This window comes from Onychomys torridus, chromosome 5, assembly GCF_903995425.1.
Source record: "Onychomys torridus chromosome 5, mOncTor1.1, whole genome shotgun sequence".
NCBI lineage: Eukaryota > Metazoa > Chordata > Mammalia > Rodentia > Cricetidae > Onychomys > Onychomys torridus.
The window spans coordinates 92038783-92065116 of NC_050447.1; the positions used below are offsets into that span (position 1 = coordinate 92038783).

Below are 26334 nucleotides of genomic sequence, written 5' to 3' on the forward strand. Positions count from 1 at the left end.
GACTTAGAGGCTATGGATAGAGCTCAATTGGTAGAGTACTTACCAAACCTACAAATGTGCTGGGCTTAAACCAGGCATGCTAATACACACCTGTAATTTTATAACTCAGGAGGATCCAAAGTTCAAGGCTAGACTGATATTTATGAAAGCCAGTCTTGACTCACAATTCACTTCCTTCAGCTCACGTGCTTTCTTTCAAGCACATTGGGGTTGCCTCTCCACAGGCAGAGAAAACGGGCAGAGCCATGAATGCCTGCTCCTGAGGTCCCTGTCCCACATACTCAAAGAAGGTCCTGGAATAAAGTGAGAAAAGGGGATACCAGCACAGGTGTTGTAGAATACTATTTTAAGGTGTGTTACTTTTGTTTATGCTCTGGAACATTTAATGATGATGCAAAGATGTGTTTGATTAAGTAACATTCACCTGTGGTCAGGGGCTGTGTGAGTAACTAGCTGACAGGAAGTGGTAGGGAGGAGCCAGGTGGAGAAGAGTTTTTAAGGAGGGGGAGGAGGTGAGCAGCAGGAGGGCTTTTTTGAGGATGAAAGCATGGGGAGGAGGTGAGCTACTTGCTATTCAGCCTCTCTGAAAAGCAGAATTCCACTTTAACCTTTGAATCTTAAGTTCTTTAGAGGGACAGAGGTTTTGTTAAGTTCCCTTCATAGCTTTGAAATGGAGGGACCCAGGTGTCAGCAGCTAACTGCAGACTTCAGCCCTGTGATGTGATAATTATCAACTTTATTTACCCTGCAGCACAGCAGAGAACCCACACTTTCTCAGAAACCTGGACACAGAGGAAGCCTGTGCAGCAGCAAACAGAATGTCCATGCTTTCCTCATCCTATGTGCATCTGGGCATGGCATGTACAGATGGCTTGTGGCCACCAGGTAGCTGAACTGTCCCATACCTGCACCCCACCTGTCTCAGACAGGAGCTCCAACCAGAGCACTCATGTGTCAGATCCACATGGCCCTGCCTGATGCCAGAAGAGAGAGGGGGTTCCAAATTGTTTGAGAAACTGTGTGGTTCATGTCTGTCCTAACAGGTGGAGCTCTCAAGGCCCAGAACTCAGGATGTTCCTCTGATCTTCGCCATCCTCATGATGGCCTTATCTATGCAGAAGGCAAAGTTACCTCATAGCCTGAAAACATACTAGTGCTAGGGTGATTTCTCACAGTGCATGAGGGTGGCAGACACAGTAACTGTACAGCTGTGTGTTGATGTAGGAAGTGCTACAGAAGTCACTAAGGTACATAGAAACTTCCAGAGCCAGCGAGCGCAGCAGTTCCCAATCACACTTCCCTACATCAGCTTAGATACGCATCCCTGACTTATCTCTGATTTAGACTCCTTTGCCAGGGAGAGGGAGAAATGGACAGAGCTCTTGCCAGTCCAGCACAATGAAGCTAAAATGAAACTTTACCAGAAACCTCCAAACCAGAACTCCATTGTCAATCAAAAGATGCCCAGGACCCTTTTGATTGTCACTAATGATCTTGTGTTCCATGGAAATTATAGGGATAGCTATTCTCAGTAAATGTGTAATTTGGATGGGGGAAAGCCAGAACTGGCACAAAACCCATTTCTACCAGTTAATTTTCAGCTGTTCCTAAAATAAAATAGAGCAAAAGTGATTTCAAAGCTCTGAGAACCCAAGCTGTTTGAAAGAGATGGCACATAAAAAGGAAACACCTGCCATTGGCAGCCAGGCTCTCAGGTGCAGTGGGTGCTAGGATTCCACATCAGGATCTCAAAGCTTTCCTTGGTCACTCCAAAACACCCCTCATTGCCTAGAGCTAGGAACAGAACTCAGGTATGGTGATTTTAATGAGAAAGGCCCCCAGAAGCTCACATCTGAATATTTGGTCCCCACTTGGTGGACTGTTTAGGAAGGACTAGGAGGAGGTGTGGCCTTATTGGAGGAGGTGTGTTACTTGCCTTTGAGGCTTCAAAAGCCATGCCAGCCTGTCTTGCTCTGCCTCCTGCCTGCTGATCAGGAAAGAAGCGCTCAGCTATTGTCCCAGTGCCATGCCCGCCCACCTGCCATCATGCTTCCTGCCATGGTGATCATGGACTCTACACCTCTGAAACTGTAAGCAAGTCCTTAATTAAATGATTTCTTTTACAAATTGCCTTGGTCATTGAGGTAGTTTGAATGGTTATGGCCCCTACAGACTCATATGTGTGAATGCTTGGCCCATAGAGAGTGGCACAATTAGGAGGTGTGGCCTTGTTGGAGTAGGTCTTGTTGAAGGAAGTGTGTCACTATGGAGGTGGGCTTTGAGGTCTTCTAAGCCAGTATGACATGGTCTTTCCTTCTGTTGGTTATGGATCAAGATGTAGAACTCCCAGCTCCTTCTCCAGCACCATGTCTGCCTGTACGTCACTATGTTCTGCCATGATAATGAACTAAACCTCTGAAACTGTAAGCCAGCCCCAATTAAATGTTTTCCTTTATAAGTTGCTAGGGTCATGGTGTCTCTTCACAGCAATAGACTAGTAACTAAGATGCCAGGTATGTGATCCAGGAGCAAAGACTAGAAACAGCACTGGCTAGGGTGGCACACTCTTTCTGAGACCTCTTTTCACTGATTCCACTATTAACTTCTGACATTGAAGAACAATTCAGTGTCCACAGAAACACCCACCAAACCCAGCCCCTAAGCTAGGCAAGAGCCCAATGCCCCACATCCTGTACTTCTACCCAAGGGGTAAGACGAAGCAAGCCTGCTCACCTGCAGTCATTACTACCTATCCTTGAACAGCATTATCCCACTTTGCAGCCAAAACTTGTACTATCTTGTATAAAACTTATATATGGGTCTCTATGAGACCCATATCTGGTAATGAGCCCCTTAAGATACCTGCAAAGTCCTCTCAGAGCCATGTGGTACCCCTTTAACTACTCAGTTCTTGCTTCTCCTCAACAGTGATGGCTCTCAGGGTATCTCTTATGGTTTTTGGTTTAGTGATAGTTGGAGAGGAAGGGGGCTGATTGCTTTTCTTCTGGGATCCAGTCTAGATTGAAAACTATTGCTAGTTATACATATCCCAGTCTGAAACAATTGTATGTACCACTTTTTTCTTCCTTTCATGACATGGTGTTTGAAGTTTCACAGGATGTTCCAAGTTCTGATTTTAACTGATTATTTCCTTCTGATGTCATTGTTCCATTACTCCATCTGTCATATTCTTGTGTAATGGTTAGGGCAGCATTCAATAAAAATCCTGAGAGGGACTAGGGCTGTAGCTCAGCTGGTAGAAGGCTTTTCATAAAGCCCTAGGTTTGACCCTTAGTACCACATAAACTGAGTGTGATGGCACAGACCTATGATGGAAGGAGTTCAAGGTCACCCTCAGTCCCCTAACAAGCTTGAGGCCCCACCTACCTTCTTTGTCCCGATGCCTCTGTCCCAGCACATGCCCTTGGTATTGTCTGGATCTTACTAAGCTCCACAGCTACTCTGCCTCCTGTCCCTATACCAAGACAATACTGATCCCAAAGGTATATTAGACTATGTAAGGCAGCACAAGAGTCCATCTTGGCAGGGCAGCTGAAGCAGCAGTGGACAGACTAAAGTTCTCCCAGGTAGATTCTGTTTTGGTTTAGGTTCTTTGGTTTGCTTGAATGTTGTTGTTTGAGGCATGAGAGCTTTCTGCTAAGCAGTCCAGGCTGGCCTTGAATTCCACATCTTCCTGCCTGTCCCCCAAGTGTTCAGATGACAAGTATGTTCTACCATGCCCATAGAGTTGGTTTGCTTTTAAGAGGGAAATAGTCCTTGCAGTTACAAGTGGTCACTGAAAGCCGGGCAGTGGTGGTGCACGCCTATAATCCCAGCACTCGGGAGGCAGAGGCAGGTGGATCTCTGTGAGTTCGAGGCCAGCCTGGTCTACAGAGCTAATCCAGAACAGGCTCCAAAGCTACGCAGAGAAACCCTGTCTTGAAACCACCCCCCACCAAAAAAAAAAAAAAAAAACAAAAACAAGTGGTCACTGACATGAATGACCAGTGGCAAGAAGAGGAAGCTGTAAGTGATAAGGGATAGACTAAGGGAGAGTGAGACAACAATGTGGGGGATGCATTATGGAGGGCCTGCATGACATATACCTGTCACACATGCAGCTCAAGACATAAGTGGTTCAAGGAGCAGAAATCAAAAGCTTGAGAGGAACTAGCCCAAAGAAGGCTAGTGACCTAATAGGAGTGGAAGAGATGAGGAGAGAATGAGAATATCAGAATTTTAGGGGTAAGGAGAAGAAGTCTATGCTGCAGGAACCTTAGAAAGAAGAGTGGAAACCCAGAGAGGTCCTACATTCGGAGGCCAGAGAGGGAAACTGAGAATGCACCACAAGTCTGGGACCCTGGATCATGCACAAAGGAAAAGATTAGGGTGCACACAGCAGAGGTGGGCACTTCTACCCAGGATTCTTATTGAAAACAAAGAGCTGGTGGGAACATGGGAAGGACAAAGGGCTGGACCAGGCTGATTTAGAATTAGAAAATTCTGTCTATCTATAAATAGAAGGGAAAGTGATGAAAAACTGGGCAGGGGTTAGACTAAAGTGGCTGACAATGTGTCACAAAAATGCCAGTGCAAGCTTCATGCTGAGTCAGAGAACCGCAGCCACAGATGCCAAGGGCACCCCATGAGACCACACAATCTTTCAGTCCTTAAAGTGGCCCCACCCTCCAGGAGGACATGAAGGCATAGCAGGCACATGCTGTATATAATGTCTGCTTTCTCACATGTGTGTGCTCTGTCCCCAAGGTGACCAGGCCACAAACCCGCCATAGAGTAGCTTAAACCCGCAGGCTGCCACTAACTTGAGAGAGACAACTAGGAAGCTGTTTTTAGCTCTGTTTTAGAATTCTTTTTCTCAGGTTGTAGGTGGAAACTCTTGCCAACCCAGTGGGCACCATTTGTTGCTGGAGAGCTTCTCTCCAGGTCCCACCAAGGGCCAGCAGTCCCATAGCCCACTTATAAAATAAACACACAGACTCTTATATTACTTATAAACTGTATGGCCGTGGTAGGGTTCTTGTTATCTACTTCTTCTATCTTAAATTAACCCATTTCTATTAATCTATACTTTGCCACATGGCTCGTGGCTTTCCGGTACCTTACAACTCCCTTGTCATGGTGGGCAGCCAGCAGTGTCTCTCCTTAGCCTTCCACTTCCCAGAATTTTCCTCTCTGCTTGTCCCACCTATACTTCCTGCTTGGCTACTGGCCAATCAGTGCTTTATTTACTAACCAATCAGAACAACACATCTGACATACAGACCATCCCACTGCACCCTTTAACCCGAAACACCACTGCTTTCACCTCCAGAAAGCCCAGCCTGTGTCCTGCAGTGTTAGCCCAGGCCAGTTTTTGAAGCACAGCCCCTTGGTCCTCCTTTATTAATGAAACCGTTCCCCACTCTCACCAGCTGTATTCACTACAGAGCATTTTACACCCTTCTTAGCATCTCTAATTTATGCTACAATTAACCATAACTTCACTATAAAGCTGTATCCAAAGCTATGCTGCCTCAAGGGTGATTCTTCCTCGGAGGAGAAGCTGTTTCTCCTATAGCTGGACCAATGAAATGGAAAATAGGACTTGGAGATAACCTATCACTGAGGCCTTACCACTAAGGAAGACCACTAGGGGACTCAGATCTCAGTAAAGTAACAACAACAAAAGGTGTTGGAGTGGGGATGCTAGTGAGGGTAATAGGGACATGGCAGTAAGGAACAAGCTATATGAGAAACTGAAGGACAAGGAGGAAGCCAAGGGGTAAAGAAAGGTGAGAGTAGGCTCGAACAAGGGAAGCTAAAGGACCTCAAATGAAGAGACTCAAATGCAAGGTCTCTGTTAGTGCCCACTGCAGACCAGAAGTAGCAATCCTGGGATGAAGAGATAGAGTGGCAGGGTCCCCAGGATAGACCCTGAGGTAAAAAACATGCCCACAGGAAACAAAAAGGGGGCTGGAAATGGGTAAAATCACCACAGATGGAAATGCAGAGAGTTGAGGCCGGATTCACAGAAGTAGGAGAGTGGTATAGTAGAATATTCCTTTACACATGTGTGAAGATGCATCACTGTGATTGGTTTAATAAAGAGATGAAGGGCCAATAGCTAGGCAGGAAAAGGTACAGGAGGGACTTTAGGACAGAGAAAGAACTCTGGAAAGAAGAAAGCAGAGTTGCAAACCTGACAAAGAGGAAACAGACATGCAGGAGAGAAAAAAGCCACAAGTCATGTGGCAACATGTAGATGAATAGAAATGGGTTAATTTAAGTTATAAGATCTAGTGGGACAAACCTAAGCTATAGGGCGAGCCTTCATAATAAGTCTCTGTTGTTATTTGGGAGCTGGCTGGCGAGACAGAGAAAGGCTCATTACAGTTGGAGATGGCCAACTGACTCAGACAAGATCCTTAGGATGATAGGAATTGCATCTGTTGAAACTGTATCCTGCCCACCACATAGATTGTGCAGGAAGGATAGTAGGGAAGGTGAAATAAAGAGAGGAAGACTATTGAGATGCTCAAGAGAATGAGAATCAAGAAGTGATAAAGCTACCTTTGGACAGTGGTTTTTTAAAACAAGTGGGAGAGCGTAACTGGGCCTCTGGTGCAAGCCTGAAATCCCAGCATTTGGGAAGCTGAGGCGGACAGTCAGTTCAAGGCCAGCATTGGCTACACAGCAAGTCAAAGACAGCCTTAGTTAGCTACATGAGACTGTCTCAAAGTGAGTAAGCTCAGCTGGAAATAAATCGGAGTAACCCCTGTGAACTGCCATTGAAAGCACAACTGAACACACGAAGCAGCAAGGTGTGAAAAGAAAAGGGTCTGTGAGAACTGCGTCAAGAAGACTGCAGAGGACAGGCTCTGGAAGTCATCCACTGTGGCCCACAGAGAGTAGCTGAGGGCAAGAAGTTACTGTCTTCTTTGGTGTCCCCTCCCCAAATATTCTAGACTGCTCCAGCAGTGCCTTCAAAGAAACAGAACAGGGGTCCCCCACATGGAACCTCCTCAGCCCCAGCTCCCCTCATACCTAATGCCCCATCACATGTCCAAATCAGGAAGCCAAGTGATTTCAATCAGTTCTTCTAGATCAACCACCCCATTCCCATGGTCCTTCACTCCACTCAGACAAGTCTCCCCCTTCAAGACTTACTTTTCTGTCATTCATTATCAGCGGCCCTGCTGAAAGTAGACATTGCACCAGGACTGTGTTCTCACACCTGACTTACACAGGGATATTGTGCACCTGTTGAGGGGCTTGGGGTTTGAGCTAAAGCAGGCCTACAAGGTTACTAGTCCAGCATCAGCCCCTGTGCCTAGGTCTCTGTGGTGTGTTCCTCTGACAGACCCCTAGTCTGAGCCCCTGGAAGATGCTCCTTTAGTCCTCTGAATCAGCAAGGCAGATCTGAAAATGATTTGCTGGAAAAGATTTAAGGTCACAGAGAAGAGACTGTGCACCAGTAACCACTTAAGGAATGGGAACCTGTTGGGGCCCACACTTCTGGTACAGCACTGTTGAGAAGGCTGAAGATCACATTCCCCCTCCAAGGGCAAGTTCTTTGGCCAGTTCCTTGAGTAGCACCACAGCACCACCAACAGGACACCTGAAGAACTGCTGTGCCTGCAAATGGATTAACCTGGAATCCAGTTAGCTTGGCTAACTCCTGCCTTGTGTCATCTGGTGAACCTGCAGGAGAGGATGAATCAGGCACTGCTCTACCAGGTTGGGGAGCAGAGAAGGCCAGAGACACTAGCTTCGGTTCCATCTGGCTATAGCAGGAGGCCTTGAAAGACCTATTATTACTCCCTGTACCATATCTCCAGGTGACCAAACCTCCTTCCTGCAGCAACTTCCTAAGTAAAACAAAATCTGCCAGTACAGGGCAAGAAGCAAAAGTGCACCAGCCCACTCAAATCCAGTTCTAGTTAGCTCTGAAGACCTAAGCAGAAGGAGAGAAGAGACAAGACAGCCATGCATACTTGTTTCCCTTCAAATCCGCCAGAGCAGGAAATAAAATCAGACTTGAGGCATAAAGCACAGGTTTTTCATAGGTTCCCAAAATATCTAGTTCATATTGTCTGTTCCAAGCAGAGTAACTCAAAAAAGTAGTGTATGAAAAATAGGAGTGTGATATTGTGGGGCCCACGGGTAATCCAGCACTAGGGAGACAGTGGAACACACTGGCGAATTCAGGACCAGTGCATATGTCACAAGGGAGCTCAAAACAAGCCTAGGCTGCCGTAAGACCTGTAAAAACAAGGTGAGAGAGAAATTTTCTTATGGATCATCCTTAAAATCATTTTAAAAAGTCTACATCTTTACAATGAAAAGAGGGAATCAGGAGATTTTTACAGCATGAATTCTATAGTCAGTGAAAGAAAGTCCAAGTAAGAAACAGACTATTATGTAAGAAAACATGTAAAAATTTACATCATAAACTTAAATAGACAATGTAAAAATATATACTCTGAGCAATTAAAGCAATTGAAAAGAAAATGACATAGCTCTCTTATCAAAGAATAAATAAAAATGTTGTGGGACTAGAGAAACGGCTCAGCAGTTAAAAGTACTTGATCTGGGTTCGGTTCCTAGCACTTACATGGCTGCTTACAACCATCTGTCACTCCCGTTCCAGGAAATCCAGTGCCCTCTCCTGGCCTCTAGGGCACCAGACATATACAAGGTATATAGGCAAAACACTACTCATAGAGCAAAAACAAGTAAATCTTTAAAACAAAAACTCTACGGGTGGGTGGTGGTGGCACATTCCTTTAATCCCAGCACTCGGGAGGCAGACGCAGGCAGATCTCTGTGAGTTCAAGGCCAGCCTGGTCTACAAAGCGAGATCCAGGACAGGCACCAAAGCTACACGGAGAAACTCTGTCTCAAAAAAACCAAAAACCAAAAACCCCCAACCCAAACACTCTAAATAGTGCTGTGAATATTGATCAGGATGTTTTATTCCCTAATTGACAGCTGTTAGAGCCTTCCCTGGGACCCAGCTGGCATGAGCAGAGTATTATCAGCCAAGCAGTCGGCCCAACCCTGTTTATGGCAGTCTACCTACTTCCTACTTTATGAATACACATGTGCTTATTGCACATAACTCTGGCTCCAGAAAGAACTACACCTGTACATCAAGCACCCTACAGTGAACTTTTTCAGTGAGGCTCAGTGAGCTTCAACAGCTATTTTCACCTAGACCAGTCAGAGAGCACCTCCCCTGCTGGCCAGAGCCTGTGACTGGTACAGACATACTTGCCACCACCTCTTTTCTGGCTATACAAACACTGCAGGCTATTCAGCTGACTTTAAGACACCTTTCTGTGTTGCACCCTAGTGTTACAATCAAGACTAGGTCCAACAGAAGGCTTCTTGTAAGCAGTCTTTTGCTGTTGCTCTCTTTGAGACAAGATTTCATGTAGTGTGCATGCTGGCCTCCAATTCACCAAGAATGACAAATTGATCCTGATCCTCTGCCTCTACCTCCCAAATACTGGGATTACAGGCATGCACCACCACATTCAGCTCAATCTTTTCTTCCTTGTTTTTGGTAGTATCAGTAAGAGAATAGGCTGAGCTGGTAAAGTAAGAGATGGAAGCAGAGGTAGAACAGTAGCTGTGCCATAATAATAAAGCAGCAACAATAGAAGGGAAAGGGTAGCCGGGCAGTAGTGGCGCACGCCTTTAATCCCAGCACTAAGGAGGCAGAGGCAGGTGGATCTTTGTGAGTTCAAGGCCAGCCTGGACTACAGAGCGAGATCCAGGAAAGGCGTAAAGCTACACAGAGAAACCCTGTCTCGAAAAACCAAAACAGAAGTGAAAGGGTAGCCAGAGTTCTAGAAAGTGACCTGGGGATGGGAAGTAGAGGGGGCAGTGATGACAAAATCAGTGCAGAGCTGAAAAGGAAGAACTGCAGGCCCTACACATGGACTGACAATTCAAAAAGCTGCCAAGGCTTAAATACCAAGAGTCTTAAGAACCATAGAACTCATCACTGTCAGGGGCTAAGCATTTCAGACACCCTGGGTCGGAGAGCTATAACACCGGTCACTGTGAGAGCTAAGGGTCTCAACAGCCAAGGCTCATTCAGCAAGTGCTGCAGCCCCCACTGCCTGCTGCTACTGCTCACAGCTACCAGAAGCAAAGGACTGTAATAGCTGGCAAGGGCTTAAGCCCACAGCAGGTAAGCCTTCAACTCAAGTGCCGAGATGCAGAACTGTAAGACTTGTAAGGCCTACTGTCTCCGGCTCTCTAGGCTTGAAGCCATAATCTTCTGGGTCTGCCAATCTACTTCCTATGCCTCAGGCACTCAAGGGCAAGTAACTGCCAGTACCAGAACTTCTTGCCTACCCACAATTCCTATCTGTGTAGAACAAACCAAGTGGTGAAAGATTCACTTGGGGAAAATCAATGTGTATATTTTCTAGAGGGTAAGTTGGCAATACTTACAGAAGTCTGTTAAAACTAATATGACTTTCTAGTCAGGCTAACTGGTAGTACATACATATTATCCTAATACTTAAGAGGCTGAAGCAGGAAGATCAAGTTCAAGTCCAGCTGGGCGATAGAAATAAGGTCCTATCTCAAAATGCAAGACACAGTATTCTAAAACTAAATAAACAAACAGCTCATGTGAATTTGTCTTAGGAAATAATCTAGCCACAGGCAACATTCACAAAAGGAAAGTGTAGATGATTCGTATGTCTGACAATGGGGGATTTATTACATGAAGCAGCTATGTCTATTCAGCAGAATACTATGTAACATTAAAAATATCAAGTATCTTTATTATTGAGGCTAAGATATGACAACTATTACAAAAGAAAACATTAAGTAACCTTAAAACAAGTTTTGATCAATTTACTATATACTTATATATTTATACATATACAACAAAAAGACTAAAACAAGCCATTTCTAAGTGATAATAAAGGCTGGGTAACTGAGACTATTAAAATATATTGTTTAGGTAATAAGAACAATTAACAGTACTTCTTGAACTGAGTAGGAAGTTCTGTAATGAACTTCTGCGACTGAAGCAGGAACAAGCAGGAGCCCTGGCTCCTGTGCTTGAACACCTCCCCTACTACCAGACAGGTACATACTGCCCTACCCAGGGCCCTGGCTGCTCCTCCAAGCACCACCAGAATTCTCAGAGGGAAGACACAAGAATGGCAGCTAAAGTGTCTCTGTGTTACTTGATTTGAAGGGCAGAATTATTCAAACAGGATTTAATTACAGACCCATGTATCAGAAGCAAAACACCAGTTCTACAGTTTCCAGCCAGGAGAGGGAAAAAGGAAAAGGACCACATTAGATACAGTCATAATGGTAAGCAATTTTTCCATTAAATTCATCCCATCCCAGAACCTATTTACAGGCTTCTTATGCCACACTTAGTTACAAAAAGATGTACTGAGGCTTAAAGGTGTAGCTGAGTGGCAGAAGCGTGAGATTAGTATATGTGATGCCCTAGGTTCAATTCTTAACATCCTAAAGGAAGGGATATTAAAGAACTCTCAGCTTTAAAAAAAATTAAAAAGCTACAAAAATATATAATTCCCAAAGTGGGCATGGTAGTGCATGACTTTAGCACCAGCATGCTGAAGGCAGAGGCAAGTGGATCTCTATGAGTTCAAGGCCAGCTTGGTCTACATAGTAAGTTCCAGGCCAGTCAGGGATACACGGTGAGACGTGTGTATGTGTGTGTGTGTGTGTGTGTGTGTGTGTGTGTGTGTGTGTGTGTGTGTGTGTGCGTGTGCGTGTGCGTGTGTGTTTTGGGGTGAGGGGAGTTCCCATGGTTATTGACAATGTGCATGAGAACGTTGGAAGCCTTACATCCTCTATGGCTCTGAACCATGAAGCCTCTGCATGGTGTCCCAGGTAACTGTGCTTCTGTGGTATGGCCTAGGCTGTATATCTTTTCTCTCCTTCATGCTTGGCCTTGTGGTACTTGAGGTAGTCATTGTATAGCTCCTTAAAGACATCTCGTGCTCCGGGCTGCAGTGAGGCCCGAAGAAACTGGATATCACGCTCCATGCAGAGATCCAAGATGAGATAAATTCCCTCCTGTAGCAGGTTCTTCACAGTTGGGTACAAGGTAACCTGGGAAAGAAGGAAAGCTTTAAGCACAAACCAGGGACAGATCAGACAGCATGCTGAAAACTCCAGAGCTGAGCAAGCAGCATGAAATTGGTGAGGCCACAAACCCCCGACCTTCAGACTCTCTGACAAAGGCAGTTTCTACAGCTAGAATCAATGGTTAATGAATGAAAATATATTCCAGCAGCTTCAAAACTCATTGGGCGGGATGAGCATTAACACTACTCATCCCAAGCTAGCAATATGAAGAGACTGTTGTAAATCTGATCTGGAAGTAAAAGAGCAAAGCACTGGAAACATCTTTGTATGTTTTCATTGGGACTCATTACCACACAGAGCAGACAAAACAAGCAGGCCTGTGGCCTGTGGCATCTTCTGACCATCAGGGTCTTCCCAGGACATCTGCCTGTCTCTCACAGGTCCTCCCACAGCACCTAGTCTACTTCTGTAGACTAGCACAGGGAATGAATGCAGAGATCTCTCAGGCTGTCTCTGCTCTTGAGCATTTAATTAAAGCTAAACATGCTGCCTGGGAGAATTTATGGCTTTCAGTAGCAGTCTTTAATGCATATGAAGTATTTTCTTCATTACTAAATTTAAAAATAAGTGAAAGATAAGACCTAGACTTCTGCCAATGGATTCCAGGATGTAATGGCCTTAAATAACCCACAGGGCCTTTTTGCTTTCAAGATTAAAAAACAAAACAAAATGAAAAAGAAAAAGAAAAAATAGACGTTTAAACTAGAGATGAATAATGAAGCCAGGAAACCAGAGATTTCATAAAGTAAATCTTAGAATAATATAACTTAAGGGTTCCAATTATCACTTCCCTTTTTGTCCCTCAGCAAAGTGAAATTACTATGTCTCATTTCATTCTCCAGTTAAAAAGTACAAGCTTTTCTTTCAGCAAAAGCTTATATGTTAATGACTCACATGCTTGGGGAATATCAAACTTCGATAAAACTGCTAAATACTCGTAAGGAAATCAAATTACAAGTCCCCATGTCATTCTAGGACCACTAGAAGTATCTTCTCATATACTTACTTAGCACTGCTGCCCCCTCCCACCCCCCAGCCCAGCCAAAGTTGCTAGGATGACAAGAAGCTTTAATACCAATGTCAGCAAGGTTGTGGGGTAGAAAGTTACTCAACAGTTATAGTTACAAGAAATAGGGAAGGAAGCAATCTAGAAAGGCTGTTCAACCAAACCTCCCTAAAGAAATGCTGACTTCTCTAGCCAGATACTCCACTACAGTGCCCACCAAGAGATCCAACTACTATGCATGCAAGAGACCCCAATACCAAGCCAGTCCACTAGACTGGCTATTTCCCTGACAGAAAGCATGTAAATGTGTTTATACAAATACAAACAAATGGAAACACATATACTCTATATTCCCCCAACTCTCTGACACACTGGCATTCATTAATCAAAGTAAAGTTCCAATGTCATTTATAGTCCTAAAGTGGCCTGACTATGGGGCACCAATAGCTTACACAAGTGTGAAAACAGTGCATGGACATATGCAAACAAGTAAATCTTAATGATAAATTAATCATTTAAAACAATTCCAAAAGTCAGATAAATTTGGACAAAAATCGCCAGTAATGAATTTCCCAGTGTGTCTAATCTATAGGCTGCTCTGAGTGTCTAGGAGCAGCTAAATGTGCTGACTACCCCAGACCCTTCTTTTCTAGCCTCTGCTGGTCTGGATCCATAAGAGTTCTTAGTTCTTGGTCCTGGGGGACATTTCACTTGCCTGTTGGATAACAAGAAAAGGAAATAGGCCCAAGTCTATACTGGAACAAGAGACCTAGAAGTCCTGAGCCAACTTCAGTGAGGGGCTCCATGACACACATTCCTCAATCCTGACCATAACTCCATAAAGCTGATCACACCCCATCACACCCCACCCCACCCCACCCCATCCCACCCCACATACCAAGTACAGGAAAGCCCGCTACTGTGGGCCTGTCACTGCTATTTTTGGTAAAAAGCTCTAAGACTGTGAATGGAAACCCCTGATGAGCATGTTCAGCCTGGGTTTTACCTTCTGTGCCTCTGTCACATACTGAGCCACCAGGAATGGGGAGAATGCAGTGAACTCCTCAGCTCGAGTAGCAATGTGACTATACATCCTTTCCACCAGGCGTGCACTCTCAAGGACCACTGGCAGGTCATCCACACTTCCTACAGATAGAAAATGATTAACTTTGAAATGGCAAGAGCATTTCTTCTAGCCCTACAATCATACGATAAATAGAATTGGCTGCAACCCTCTCTTTCCAGAGTCTAACTGGCTTATTTTGTATACAAAAATAAGGTGAAAGATATATCCAAACATGACAACAGTAAAAACAATATTTCAAGTCTATGAGTTTTTCTAGGGGGTCTGTCATTGTCAACCTACTGGATTTTAACAGTCCTAACAGACATATCTCTGGGGAGTGTCTAAGAAGCTATTTCCAGAGAGGATTAAGTGAGCAGGAAAGACCACTCTGAAATGGACAGCACCATCCCATGGACTGGGCTCCTGAGCTGAAAATGGGGGAAAGGAGTAGAAAAGCCAAATGAGCCTCAGCATTCATCTTTCTACCTGACTAGACACAATGGAACCAACCAACCCATACTTCTGTCCCTTTGATGGACTGTATCTCCTCAAACTGTGAGCCAAAATAAACCTTTCCTTTCTTAAGGTGCCTTTGTCAGTATTTTATCACAGCCAGGAGAAAAAATAACTAATACAATATCTAACTAGAAAAATCAATTCTCCTCAGGATGAAACCTATGATTGCTATCATTATTTTAAAGGAGATAGACTGCTATAAGAAAGGATCAAATGAAGATTATTTTCAAGAGAAATGGTTTATTGAGAGGATTTAAGAGTTCCAAATGATGTCTTTGCCTCCATCAGTTTTAGAAATTGTCTGTGTAAGGTTTTCCTTCCATAGGCCAATGGAGATAAGACACAATGTCATCAGCAAATAATCCCCACCTTGCTCCTATCTTCCCAGAGTCACTTCTTACTCCCAGTCCTCCCTTGCTATTCAGTAGGATCATCTAGTTCCTGGGCTGCCCAAGCCTGCTCTGCCTTGGTAGGAAGCTCTGGCCCATGCTACAGCACCTCCCAAGCTTTGCTGAGCACAGTGATAGCTATAATTTTATTTATAAATCTGGAAAATGCAAACAAACCCAGGAACAAATGACAGACTGGGGGTTGCTCAGGGTCAGGCCTAATACAGAGGCACAGAACTCAAACGAAACAATCTACATTTTGCCTGTGGTGTGGTTTCACTTTGTTCTTAACTGTCAATTAAACAGATGAAGTTCCTCGTGCATACATTAAACCTCAGTAAGACTTATTTTTAGTATGTACAACAGTTTTTTTAGAATAAACACAAAGACATCTTTAATAAATATAGTTCTCTAGATCAATGTAATTCTATGAAATCAAGTTAATATTTGGGAAGTATTTCACAAAGCCCACATTGTAGCCATGTGCTTCATGACCTAACATTCTACTGCTTCTCTTTTCAGACAATATGAGTAACTGACACTGATTATTGCAGCTACTGACTTCATTCATAATCCAAAGAGTACATTAAAACCCAATAAAGAGAATAGAACTGTTAAACCCTTGTGGGTCAAGCAGTAAGTACAGAGAATGTTCTTGTGATTAAAGAGGTCCAAGTTAGGCCAACATGAAGCACATGCTTCCATACATGCTCAGAACATGTGACAAGGGACAATCTTGATGTAGCATACAGTCACATTGCACTTCCATAGTCCACAACAAGGAAGGCCTGGGTTTGCCTGTCTGCCTCCCTGGGTAGACCAAGGGACAGCACCATCAGAATAGCATTTTGGGATATTAAAGAACCTTAACTAGAACCACAGACAGTTATCATATACCAGCGAAGGCTACTAAAGAGAAGGAACTTGTTATCAGCCCTGCACATGAGTAGATTTTTAATATTAGGTCAACACATGCACTATGCCATGCATGGGAGGTGGTGACAGTTATGCCACTAGCTAGCTGTCCACAGCTGGGCAGAGTAAAGGGAGAACTGCAAAATCTGTCATTAGTGCCCAACCTCTCACCTCTTCTCCCCCCACTCACTTCTTTCCAGAAAAAGAAGTTTCAATCAGAGATGGATGCCAGGTACATCCACAGTTTGGGATACAGTAAAATGTGATGACCTGAAATAGTTAAAAAAATTATCTTGAGACAGGAGGACAGGTGTTAGTTTGAAGCCAGTTTGAGCCAGCCAGGGCTACATAGTGAGACCCTGTCTCTAACAAATAAAAGTCATCTTGAGAAACGCCTTGGCTGGGTTGTGTTCTTGTTTTGGTCAGCTTGACCTTAGCTAGAGTTATTTGGGAAACAGAACCTCAACTGAAAAAAAATGCCTCTATCATATTTCCTGTAGGCAAGTCATTAATAAATCAGTACACTTTTTATTAATGATTCATTTGGAAGGCCCATGCCACAGGGGGCAGTGCAACCCTTAGGCAGCTGGTACTAAGTTGTATTTTTTCATGCTGAGCATTCCTCAAGGCCTCTGCTTCAGTTCCTGCCTCTAAGTTCCTGCCCTGACTTCCATCAGTGACAGAGTGTAGCCTGAGAGTTGTATGCTGAAATAAACCCTTTCCCTCCACCAAGTTGCTTTTGGTCCTGATGTTTCATCACATCAATAGAAATCCTAACGAAGACAAGAGGCTGGAGAGAGAACTCAGTGGTTAAGGTCCAGAGGACACAAGTTCTACTCCTAGCACCCATACCAGGTGTCTTAAAACTACCTCTAACTTTACCTCTAGGGTAGCCTCTCTTCTGGTCTCCACTAACATTAGCATTGTACACAAAATTTACACACATACACAAATAAAAATATTTTTCAATAAATTCTTTCTTGAATATTCACTTGATAATCTGAACATTTCTCATGTGAACTCAGTTTGGTGGTTTTATTTTCAATAATATTTATGGCCAGAAACACTGCATGATAAATACACTTGAACCTGTGCACCCAATGCCATTACTCTGAATTACCTTGGTCTTTCTGCCGTCCTTCATGCATAACTGAAAATAATAATCTATTAAATGAGTTCAAGAAAGATGGAATGGCCTTCAGCATCACCTGTGGTAATAAAGGAACATAGAAGTAGGTCAATGATCTTTTGTCTGCTTACCTGGAAGGCCATACAGAGAGGTGTATACCCTACTGTGCAGCACAGACACTTCTATCTTTTTGCTAAAATGACTGAGCACCTGGCTAACATCTGGCTCCTTAATTCTTGTTTTAACATTTTAGGGAGTAGGGGTTCCATATTGCATACATTTAAAATTTGTGGGAAACCTTGATTTAAAATTTGCCGAGTCTGTGTTTTCTCTACACTGGTTCTAATACACCCTAGGAACACACATAGAATTGGTATTTTTTTTAAAAAGGATTACATAAACTCACTTAAAATGAGGACCAAACCATCTCAAATAACAGTGATGAATAGCCTGCCTAGGACTTTCCTTTGAACACCAAGTCTAAGAACTCTTTTAAGAAGCCTGCTCCTGGAACTGGAGAGATAACTAAGTGGGTAAGAATTGGTCCTCTTGCCAAGGACCTGGGTTTAATTCCTAGTACCACATAGGAGCTCACAACCATCTGTCTATAATTCCAGTTCCAAGGGATCAGACACCCTCTTCTGACATCATGAGCCCTGCATGCATATGCTGCACATACACATATGCAGATAAAACACACCTACACATAAAATCTTTTTAAAAAGCTTACTCCTAACCTCCTTTAGTGTCTAAAAACCATCCTCCAAGTACTTCTCCCTTCCCCACTCACTTTCTTACATTTAAACAAATTGTTTTCCTTTGAGACAAAGATTCACTATGTATCACTGGTTGACCCGAAATTCCTAGGTAGACCAAACTGGCTTCAAACTCACAGCATTCCTCCTGCCTTTGCCAAGTGTTGAGACCACAGGCATTCATTACCACATCAGGCAGTTAAAACCTTTTCTCAATAAACTCTATTTCATTAAAAAAAAAAAAAAAAAAAAGAAAGAAAGAAAAAGAAAAAGAAGGCTAAAATGTCAAAATATGCTTTTTTAATCTCTGTATCTTTGTGCATGTGTGGTCATATATGTGAGTGTGGCTGCATGTATGCTACAGCACACATGTAGTGGTCAGAGGACAACCTCAGGTATTAGTCCTTGCCTTCTACCTTATTTTTGTTGTTCACTGTTGTGTTCTCCAGGCTAGCTGACCCTCAACTTCCCAGGGATTCACCTATCTCCACCTCCTATCTTGCCATAAAAGCACTGGGATTACAGACACAGGCTACCATGTCCAGCTTTACATGGATTCTGGGGATCCAAACTGGGCTCCTCATGCTTACATCTCCCCCAGTCCCAAACATACTTCCTTTACACCTGACATCAGAAACACAACCACAATGTCCAACCAAATAGCAATGAGCTCATGTAAATCGAATCAGAATTAAGCAAAATTCAACATGCAGTTCTGAGGCCAATGAGTACTACACTGACAATGTAAGCACCACTGAATATTCACTACTGGACCACACTGGTCTATATGTTAGACTGAAAAAAAGAGGAGAACACCAGAAAAATTCGCTCTAGTATAATTAATCTAACAAAATTCACACAACATCACAGCAAACCTTTCATACTGGCTTTTTGCAACAGGTTTAACAAGAGGCTATTTTTGTGAAAGCATCCCAGAGCTTCATCAATGCTCTAAGTTCTCTCTGAATCCTTGTTATACTGATGAAAAGTTATCAAATCCAGACCAAACTACCTAGCTCCACAATGACACTTTGGTAACTTCACAATCTGCGTGTGCCTCATTTTCCTCATTTGCAAAATGAAGAAAACAGGTCATCATGAGGAAATAATTATAACGTGAAGTTTTCTCATCATAGTCTCCTCCTAGGTCTTGTCGATGTTGGCCACCTGTTCTCACATATATCACCCAGATATATGTGAGAGGATTCTAGCTGGGTGTTCACATGTATGTGGCTCTAACCGAGCACTGGCTTCCCTCATGAGACCTGATAGTGTCAGGTGAGTGTTAGCTACTTTAGTAACTCCCATCATCCTGTTAATATCATGCTGTTGACGTTCTCTATATATTGAAGTCCAAACACACTAAATACTCATGTGTTAGTAGCTTTGCAGGAGTCAGTTTTCTATTCTTACTTTCATAACTTTTTAGCAAGATCTGAAATCTCAGACTGTGTTGGATTTGTGCTGCATTTATATTACACAGTCACATAACAACCTTAATAATTAGTCAAAACATTTCTTATCAAAGGTAGTGACATGGGAGGCAGGGCCAAAGGTGACAGACGAAAAAGTCTTTGGAACAGCCCATTTCTCTTAAAAATGGCATTGCTGGAGAGAGAAGATAACTTAGTGGGTAAAGGTATTTGCCATGCATGCCTGGTGGCCTGAGTTCAATCCCTGAATGTGCTGGCTGGTTTTAGGTTAACTTGACACAAGCTAGAGTCATCAGAGAGAAAGAAGCCTCAATTGAGAAAATGCCCCTGGGGTTGGGGATTTAGCTCAGTGGTAGAGTGGTAGGTAGCAAGCACAAGGCCCTGGGTTCGGTCCTCAGCTCTGGAAAAAGAAAAATAAAAAATAAAAAGAGAGAGAAAATGCCCCCAAAAGATCTGGCTGCAAGGCATTTTCTTAATAAGTGATTGATGGGAGGGGCCAGACCACTGTGGGTGGTGTCATCCCTGGGCTGGTAGTCCTGGGTTCTGTATGAATGCAAGCTGGGGCTGGAGAGATGGCTCAGAGGTTAAGAGCACTGACTGCTCTTCTAAAGGTCCTGAGTTCAATTCCCAGCAACCACATGGTGGCTCACAACCATCTGTAATGAGATCTGGCGCCCTCTTCTGTATACATAATAAATAAATCTTTAAAAAAAAAAAAAAAAGAATGCAAGCTGAGCAAGCCATGAGGAACAAGCCAGGAAGCAGAACCCTTTATGGTCTCTGCCTCCAGGTTCCTGCCCTGCTTGAGTTCCTGTCCTGACTTCCTTCAGTGATGGACTATTATTCGGAAGTATAAGCCAAATAAACCCTTTTCTCCCCAACTTGCTTTTGGATCACGGTGTTTCAGCACAGTAATAGTAACCCTACTTTGGACACTGACCCTCATATAAAAGAGACAAAGAGAACTGTCTCCATAAATTTGTCCTCTGACCTTCAAACACACATCATAGCATGTATGCACACTATCTATTCTTAGATTATCAAAATACTTAGAAATATCTCAACATGTATGTGTACATAAACATATATCTATGAATTCCTACTGGTCACATATATTAGTGGTGGTGCCTAGTCAAAGAACCAAAAGAACCCTGGTCAAAGGTATCAATAGGCTTAGCCTAACACTCAGATTCAGCCATGTGGTACTAGTCAAAACGTTCACTGAGCCTCAGTATCCTCATCACTAAAATAGGATTACACATGCTTTACAGCCTTACTATGGGGGTAAAGCAGCAAATGTTCAAAAAATGGTAGCTGGCCATACTCTTCTATGAGATCTGTGTTTCTAGCCTCTGCATAACATAACAGTAGCAGATTATAAACTCAAGACCCTCTTTCCCTTTACCACTTGAATTCTAAACCCAATATATCTAAACAAGGTAGCGACTTATTTAAATACGTCATCAGCAAAGACAAAATAATGGGCCTTCTCTGTATAATATATGACACCACTCAGAGTATCAGACATGAAAAAAAACAACTCAATTGGCCTGAAGAGTAGGTCAAGTATTTCTATGTTTACATACCAGAAATTACTGGAAGCATAGTCTGTAACAGTGGAGTTTGCTTTTCTTTAGTTTTCTGTCTGTCTGCTTTATTTTTAGTGGCAGTAAGGATAACCTGGGAGCCTTTCTCTCACACACCACCAAGCAGCCCCCAGCCCTTCTGCTGCTCCTCTAGAAGCTGGCATCCCCAGCTCACAGAGGAGCAGCTGCATGCTCTTCCTCTCACCTTAGAGTGGCACTGCAGGATGGAGAACAGCACACTGTGCATCTTCAGGAAGACACTGCCAAACTCCAGTGGCTTCAGGTGGTCCAGAGGGACTGTGAGCAAGACATTAAAAACCAGACTAACATGATGAGGGTTGCTGATGGTCTCCTCCCCTTTCCGTAGCAGAACAGCCAGGACATCAAGAATAGGCTCAACCACTACCAGGGCCACAGGCTGCTCCTGGCAGGCCTCGTGGTGTTGCAGCTACAAAGCAAGATAGACAAAGGAAAGAAAGTGAGGGTGATCCTCCAAAGAAATAAAACCACTAAAGCTCTAGGTGATAAAGGACGTCTACCTATATTCTACAAGGAAGTGGTGAGGACCAGCAACAATCCAAAGGGACAAGGAGGCTATCATCAAGTCTCCCACAGCCCTGGCTGCTTCACCTCTCACTTTTTGTTGACTGCATCTACAATGAGACAAGCAATTTCTTAAAAGGGAACAGACACACCCAACTCCTTACAAGGAAGCTGCATGTCAGACACACGTAGCAGTGTTTTCCCAAAACAGATCATCAGTTCCAAATGCCTCTGATTATAAAACAGGTCTCATTAAGATTTTCAGTTATGCCAGCCGCAGTAGGGCACGCCTTTAATCCCAGCACTTGGGAGGCAGAGTCAGGTGGATCTCTGTGAGTTCGAGACCATCCTGGTCTATAGAACAAGGTCCAGGAAAGGCACAGAGAAACCCTGTCTTGAAAAACAAAAAAAAACAACAAAAAAGATTTTCAGTTACTATCCTAGAAAACAAGAGAACAGACTCAAGATAAGAGACTTCTCTGTGTTGTGAAATATTATTTGAAGATGTATTACATTTGTTTGTGCTGTTCAACATTTGTTTAATGATGAAAAGATGTGTTTCATTCTTTTATGTTGCATCTGTTTAACTTTGAAGCTGTGTTACTTTGCCTGTCTAAAACACCTGATTGGTCTAATAAAGAGCTGAAAGACGGGCTGGAGAGATGGCTCAGAGGTTAAGAGCACTGACTGCTCTTCCAGAGATCCTGAGTTCAATTCCCAGCAACCACATGGTGGCTCACAACCATCTGTAATGAGATCTGGCACCCTCTTCTGTATACATAATAAATAAATAAAAATTTTTAAAAAGTCCCCAGATAATTCTATTAAAAAAAAAAAAAAAAAGAGCTGAAAGACCCAATAGCAAGATGGGAGAAAGAATAGGCGGGGCTGGCAGGCAAAGAGAAATAGGAGAAATCTGGGAAGAGGGAGATCAAAGACCAGAAAAGGAGGATATCAGGGGACAGTCACCCAGCTACCCAGCAAGCCACAGAGTAAGAAATAAAAAAAAAAGGTATACAGAAATAGAGAAAGACAAAAGCCCAGAGGCAAAAGATAGATGGATAATTTAAGAAAAGCTGGCTAGAAACAAGCCACACTAAGGCCAGGCATTTGTAAGTAAGAATAAGCCTCCATGTCTGATTTATTTGGGAGCTGGGTGGTGCCCCACCCCACAAAGAGCCAAAAGAGTAAAAAAACAAAAAACCAAACTATATCCTTGGGTCATTTAGAGAGCATCCCTGTGGCTTCTAGCTTGACAGTAAGTATCTAAGGAGGCCTTTGGGTCATGATCTTACAAGTGCCATCATTCTGCAGGGAACGTGGCTCTGCAGAGGCATCAAGTGGGTTCCAACCTGGTGCATATCAAGGTAGTCAACACACACACTGTCATCATTATGGCTACCCATCAGTATGTTCCATACCACACTTAACAACTTGCTTCTCCACTGTCTGCTCAACATATACATATGCAGCATAGGCCTTTTGATTTTACATATTTTTAGGTCAAAGACAAAGAAGCAAATTAGAAAACAGGAGGAAACATGCCCTTTAGCTCTGGAAATATGCTGATTCATGACAATTCTCTCAGATAGCAAAAGTTATATCCAGATGGTAATGATGGCAAACAAGCACTGTTCTTTCCTATCTTCAGTAAGAAGAACCTTTGAGTCAGGCTCAATGAAGGGTGCAAACACTAAGACCAGCCTCAATGAACCAGGCTTTTGGGGTTTTTTGTTTGTTTGGTTGGTTTTTGGTTTTTTTTTTTCAAGACAGGGTTTTCTCTGTGTAGTTTTGGTGCCTGTCCTGGATCTCATTCTGTAGACCAGGCTGGCCTCGAACTCACAGAGATCCATCCACCTGGCTCTGCCTCCCAAGTGCTGGGATTAAAGGTGTGTGCCACTACTGCCCGGTGGAACCAGGCTTTTGTAGTATAAAATGAAACCAAGTCACTGCCAGATCAATTCAATACTTTGGTAGTCACTGTATCACATGCCTTACACACATGTACCCCTCCTGATACCTGGCCACACAGTTTTGTGGGGAATCAGCCCCAGGGTTCCTCCTTCACCTACTTTGAGTATATGGCCCACAGTAGCCTCACCTTGTCTTTGCCATTCAACTCATCACTCCTTGTCTGACAGTTCCCAGTGTCCATCCCTCTCACCACCTCCAAGCCAGGGTGCTATTGTCTAACAGTGTATACAGACAGAAAACACAAAGGGGTTACCTGTTCTCGCCACCTTCAAGAAACAGCCCCAGAACCAGAGGATGACAGATCCCAAGCAACTAGCTGTCTTACAGAAGAGGGAATGTCAAATGAGCTGGAGGGTACCTCTCGAGAAGCTACTCACCATTAGAGCCGTGACTATCTGGGGGCATGTACGCCACAGCAAACTCGCCTTTTCTCCACTGAGTGGGCATTTGAGTAGTAGATTGAGTAGTCTAATGGCACACAAAACAACCTGAAACAATGGGCAAACTTTAGAACAGAAACAGCAAATCCCATAGGAGAGGAGATCCTCTTACTGGTACTGATAAAATGGAACCCTGTTATTGGGGACAGGGACAAGGCCTGGTAAGGGTTGAGTTCTAAGAGAAAGGGCCATCTTTCACATTTGTGCACAGAAAGGAGGCAATGATGATGAACATAACTCAAGCTGAAATAGAGCCTTCAGGCACAAAACTGGTCCAGGACAGCAAGCTCAGTGAAGGACAAAGAATAGTCTAATCATAGACCCTATTTTGCCAAGATGCTGTCCACAGAGGATGCTATTACTTCACTGATCAAGAACTACACAAGGGGGGTTGGGGATTTAGCTCAGTGGTAGAGCGCTCGCCTAGCAAGCACAAGGCCCTGGGTTCGATCCTCAGCTAAAAAAAAAAAAAACTACACAAGGGGGCTGGAGAGATGGTTCAGTGGTTAAGAGCACTGGCTACTCTTCTAGAGGACCTGGGTTTGATTTCCAATACCCACACCATGGCTTACAATCATTTAACTCCAGTTCCAGGGTATCTGATGCCCTCTCATGGCCTCCACTGGCACAAGGCATGCACAAGTTGCACAGATATACATGAAGGCAAAACAACCATACATATAAAGTAAAATCTTAAAATAATTTTAAAAACCAAAAAAACAACATAAAGAAGTTTAAAGGAAATACTGGGTGAGATGCTGTGATGTCAGGCAATGCTTTTAAATCAGAACACAAGCAGGCAAGTTAAGGAGGGAGGAGAAAGGAACTCAGTTCTTTCCCTTTCAGGCTGAGGATTCCACAGAGGTAAGAAGTCTCTTTAGTGCTGGTTCCTTTACGGATCTTTCAGCATTTACCCTCATATCTGGCACCAGGTTTTTATTATTAAGACCAATTAGGATTCATGCTATATCTGGTGTCTAATATTTGGGGCATGAGTTCACAAAAAAAAAAAAAAAAAAAAAGCTGCTTGCCTGCGGCTTTGCAGCCACTAGCACAGCCACTAGCACTAGCATAGCTACACGTGGCCAGAGTCACTACCACGCCTGGCTAAGTTTCTGTTGCAGCCTTTTGCAGCAAACTCCATAGGCTTTTGCGCTCCAAATACTGCAGGAGTTAGCTGCTTTCATACATTCCCCCATGCAGACAGCTTCTTCTTTGGCTTCTTCTCTCCCGGTGGGTTGTGGCACACTAGGTAGTTGCCTTGAAACCTGCTCAAGCTTCTACTGTTCTCTACAGAGACAGTCAGCCTCACATCTGAATCGTCATCATTGGAAGAGTTGGTGAGACAACTGGGAATTCTTAAAGGGGAGATTTAGTAAAAGAGAGAGATTTTTTTCCTCCACATTAAAAACTGGGAAACACTATTACAATAGAGAGAGTTAGGTCTCTATGATTACACAATGCACAGTTTGAAAATGGAACAATTAGATGAGAGGATAATTAATTTAGATGGGATTTATGTAATGTCAATTATAAATATTATCTGTTTGATCACTTCTGTTTTATCATTTAAAAAGTTGGTTAATATGAGTGCCAAGATAAAGAAAAACTTATTAAAACAGAACATAGAGATATTCAAACCCAGACGGAGGAATTTAAAGGAGAACCAATCTCAGCATTGCATTATAAGGTTAGAGAAGAACAGACTAAGGTTTTCAAATAGCCAACCTTAATTTATCCAGTAACCTTACAGGAATTGCCAAATTATAGGTACTCTCAAGACAGTATAAGAGCTGAATGGACTCCTGTGCAAATGTTAGACTTTGCAAGGAAGCAATAATCTTATATGGCATGCATCCACCTTTTGTGAAGCAGATGCTAAACTCGTGGACAACTTGTAATAAAATTATCCCTCGGGACTGGAGAAACTTTGTTACAACAGTCTTAGAGGCTGGTCCTTAATAACAGTGGAGGACCTGGTGGAAAAATGAGGCTAAGACCACTGAACAAAAAAGTAGGGTTAGAGGTATGGAAATCTCCTAAGACCAACTTCTTGGAGAGGGAGATTATGCTAATGTATAAAGGGAATCTCTACATGACCACACCCTAGCTTTATGCCACACAACAGCCTTGAATGCTTGGGACAGAATTGATGAAGTAAGAAAGAAAATCGAGTCATTTACTAAAGTTATGAAGGGCCCAAAAGAAACTTTCACTGACTTCTTACAAAGATTGACTTCAGCAGTAAATAGAATGATACCAAATTCAGAAGCTACACAAATAATAATTGAATTTCTGGCTTTTGAAAATGCTAATGCACAATGCAAAAGGTTAATTGGGCCATTAAAGGCAAGACCAGTACCCTTAGAGGAATGGATATGAGATACAATCAATATTGAATCTAATGACTATGATGATGCTTG

The 26334-nt window shown here is 43.2% G+C and overlaps 1 protein-coding gene across 5 annotated transcripts in view; it reads right to left on the reverse strand.

Moving 5' to 3' along the window:
- Nucleotides 1–11764: 11764 nt before the first annotated feature.
- Nucleotides 11765–26334, reverse strand: part of Urb2 (URB2 ribosome biogenesis homolog) — a 31578-nt gene continuing 17008 nt past the window's right edge. For 2 of the 5 annotated variants that reach the window (XM_036187842.1, XM_036187844.1), the window contains exons 6-10: nucleotides 23849–23959; nucleotides 21160–21402; nucleotides 17172–17259; nucleotides 14172–14311; nucleotides 11765–12123 (exon numbers count right to left, since the gene is read on the reverse strand). In XM_036187842.1, the coding sequence (XP_036043735.1) occupies nucleotides 11926–12123; nucleotides 14172–14311; nucleotides 17172–17259; nucleotides 21160–21402; nucleotides 23849–23959 (780 nt within the window). In that variant the 3' untranslated portion in view covers nucleotides 11765–11925. Of the gene's footprint in view, nucleotides 12124–14171; nucleotides 14312–14817; nucleotides 16322–17171; nucleotides 17260–21159; nucleotides 21403–23848; nucleotides 23960–26334 lie in introns of those variants that run through there. The other 3 variants (XM_036187846.1, XM_036187847.1, XM_036187845.1) reach the window with 3 other exon arrangements.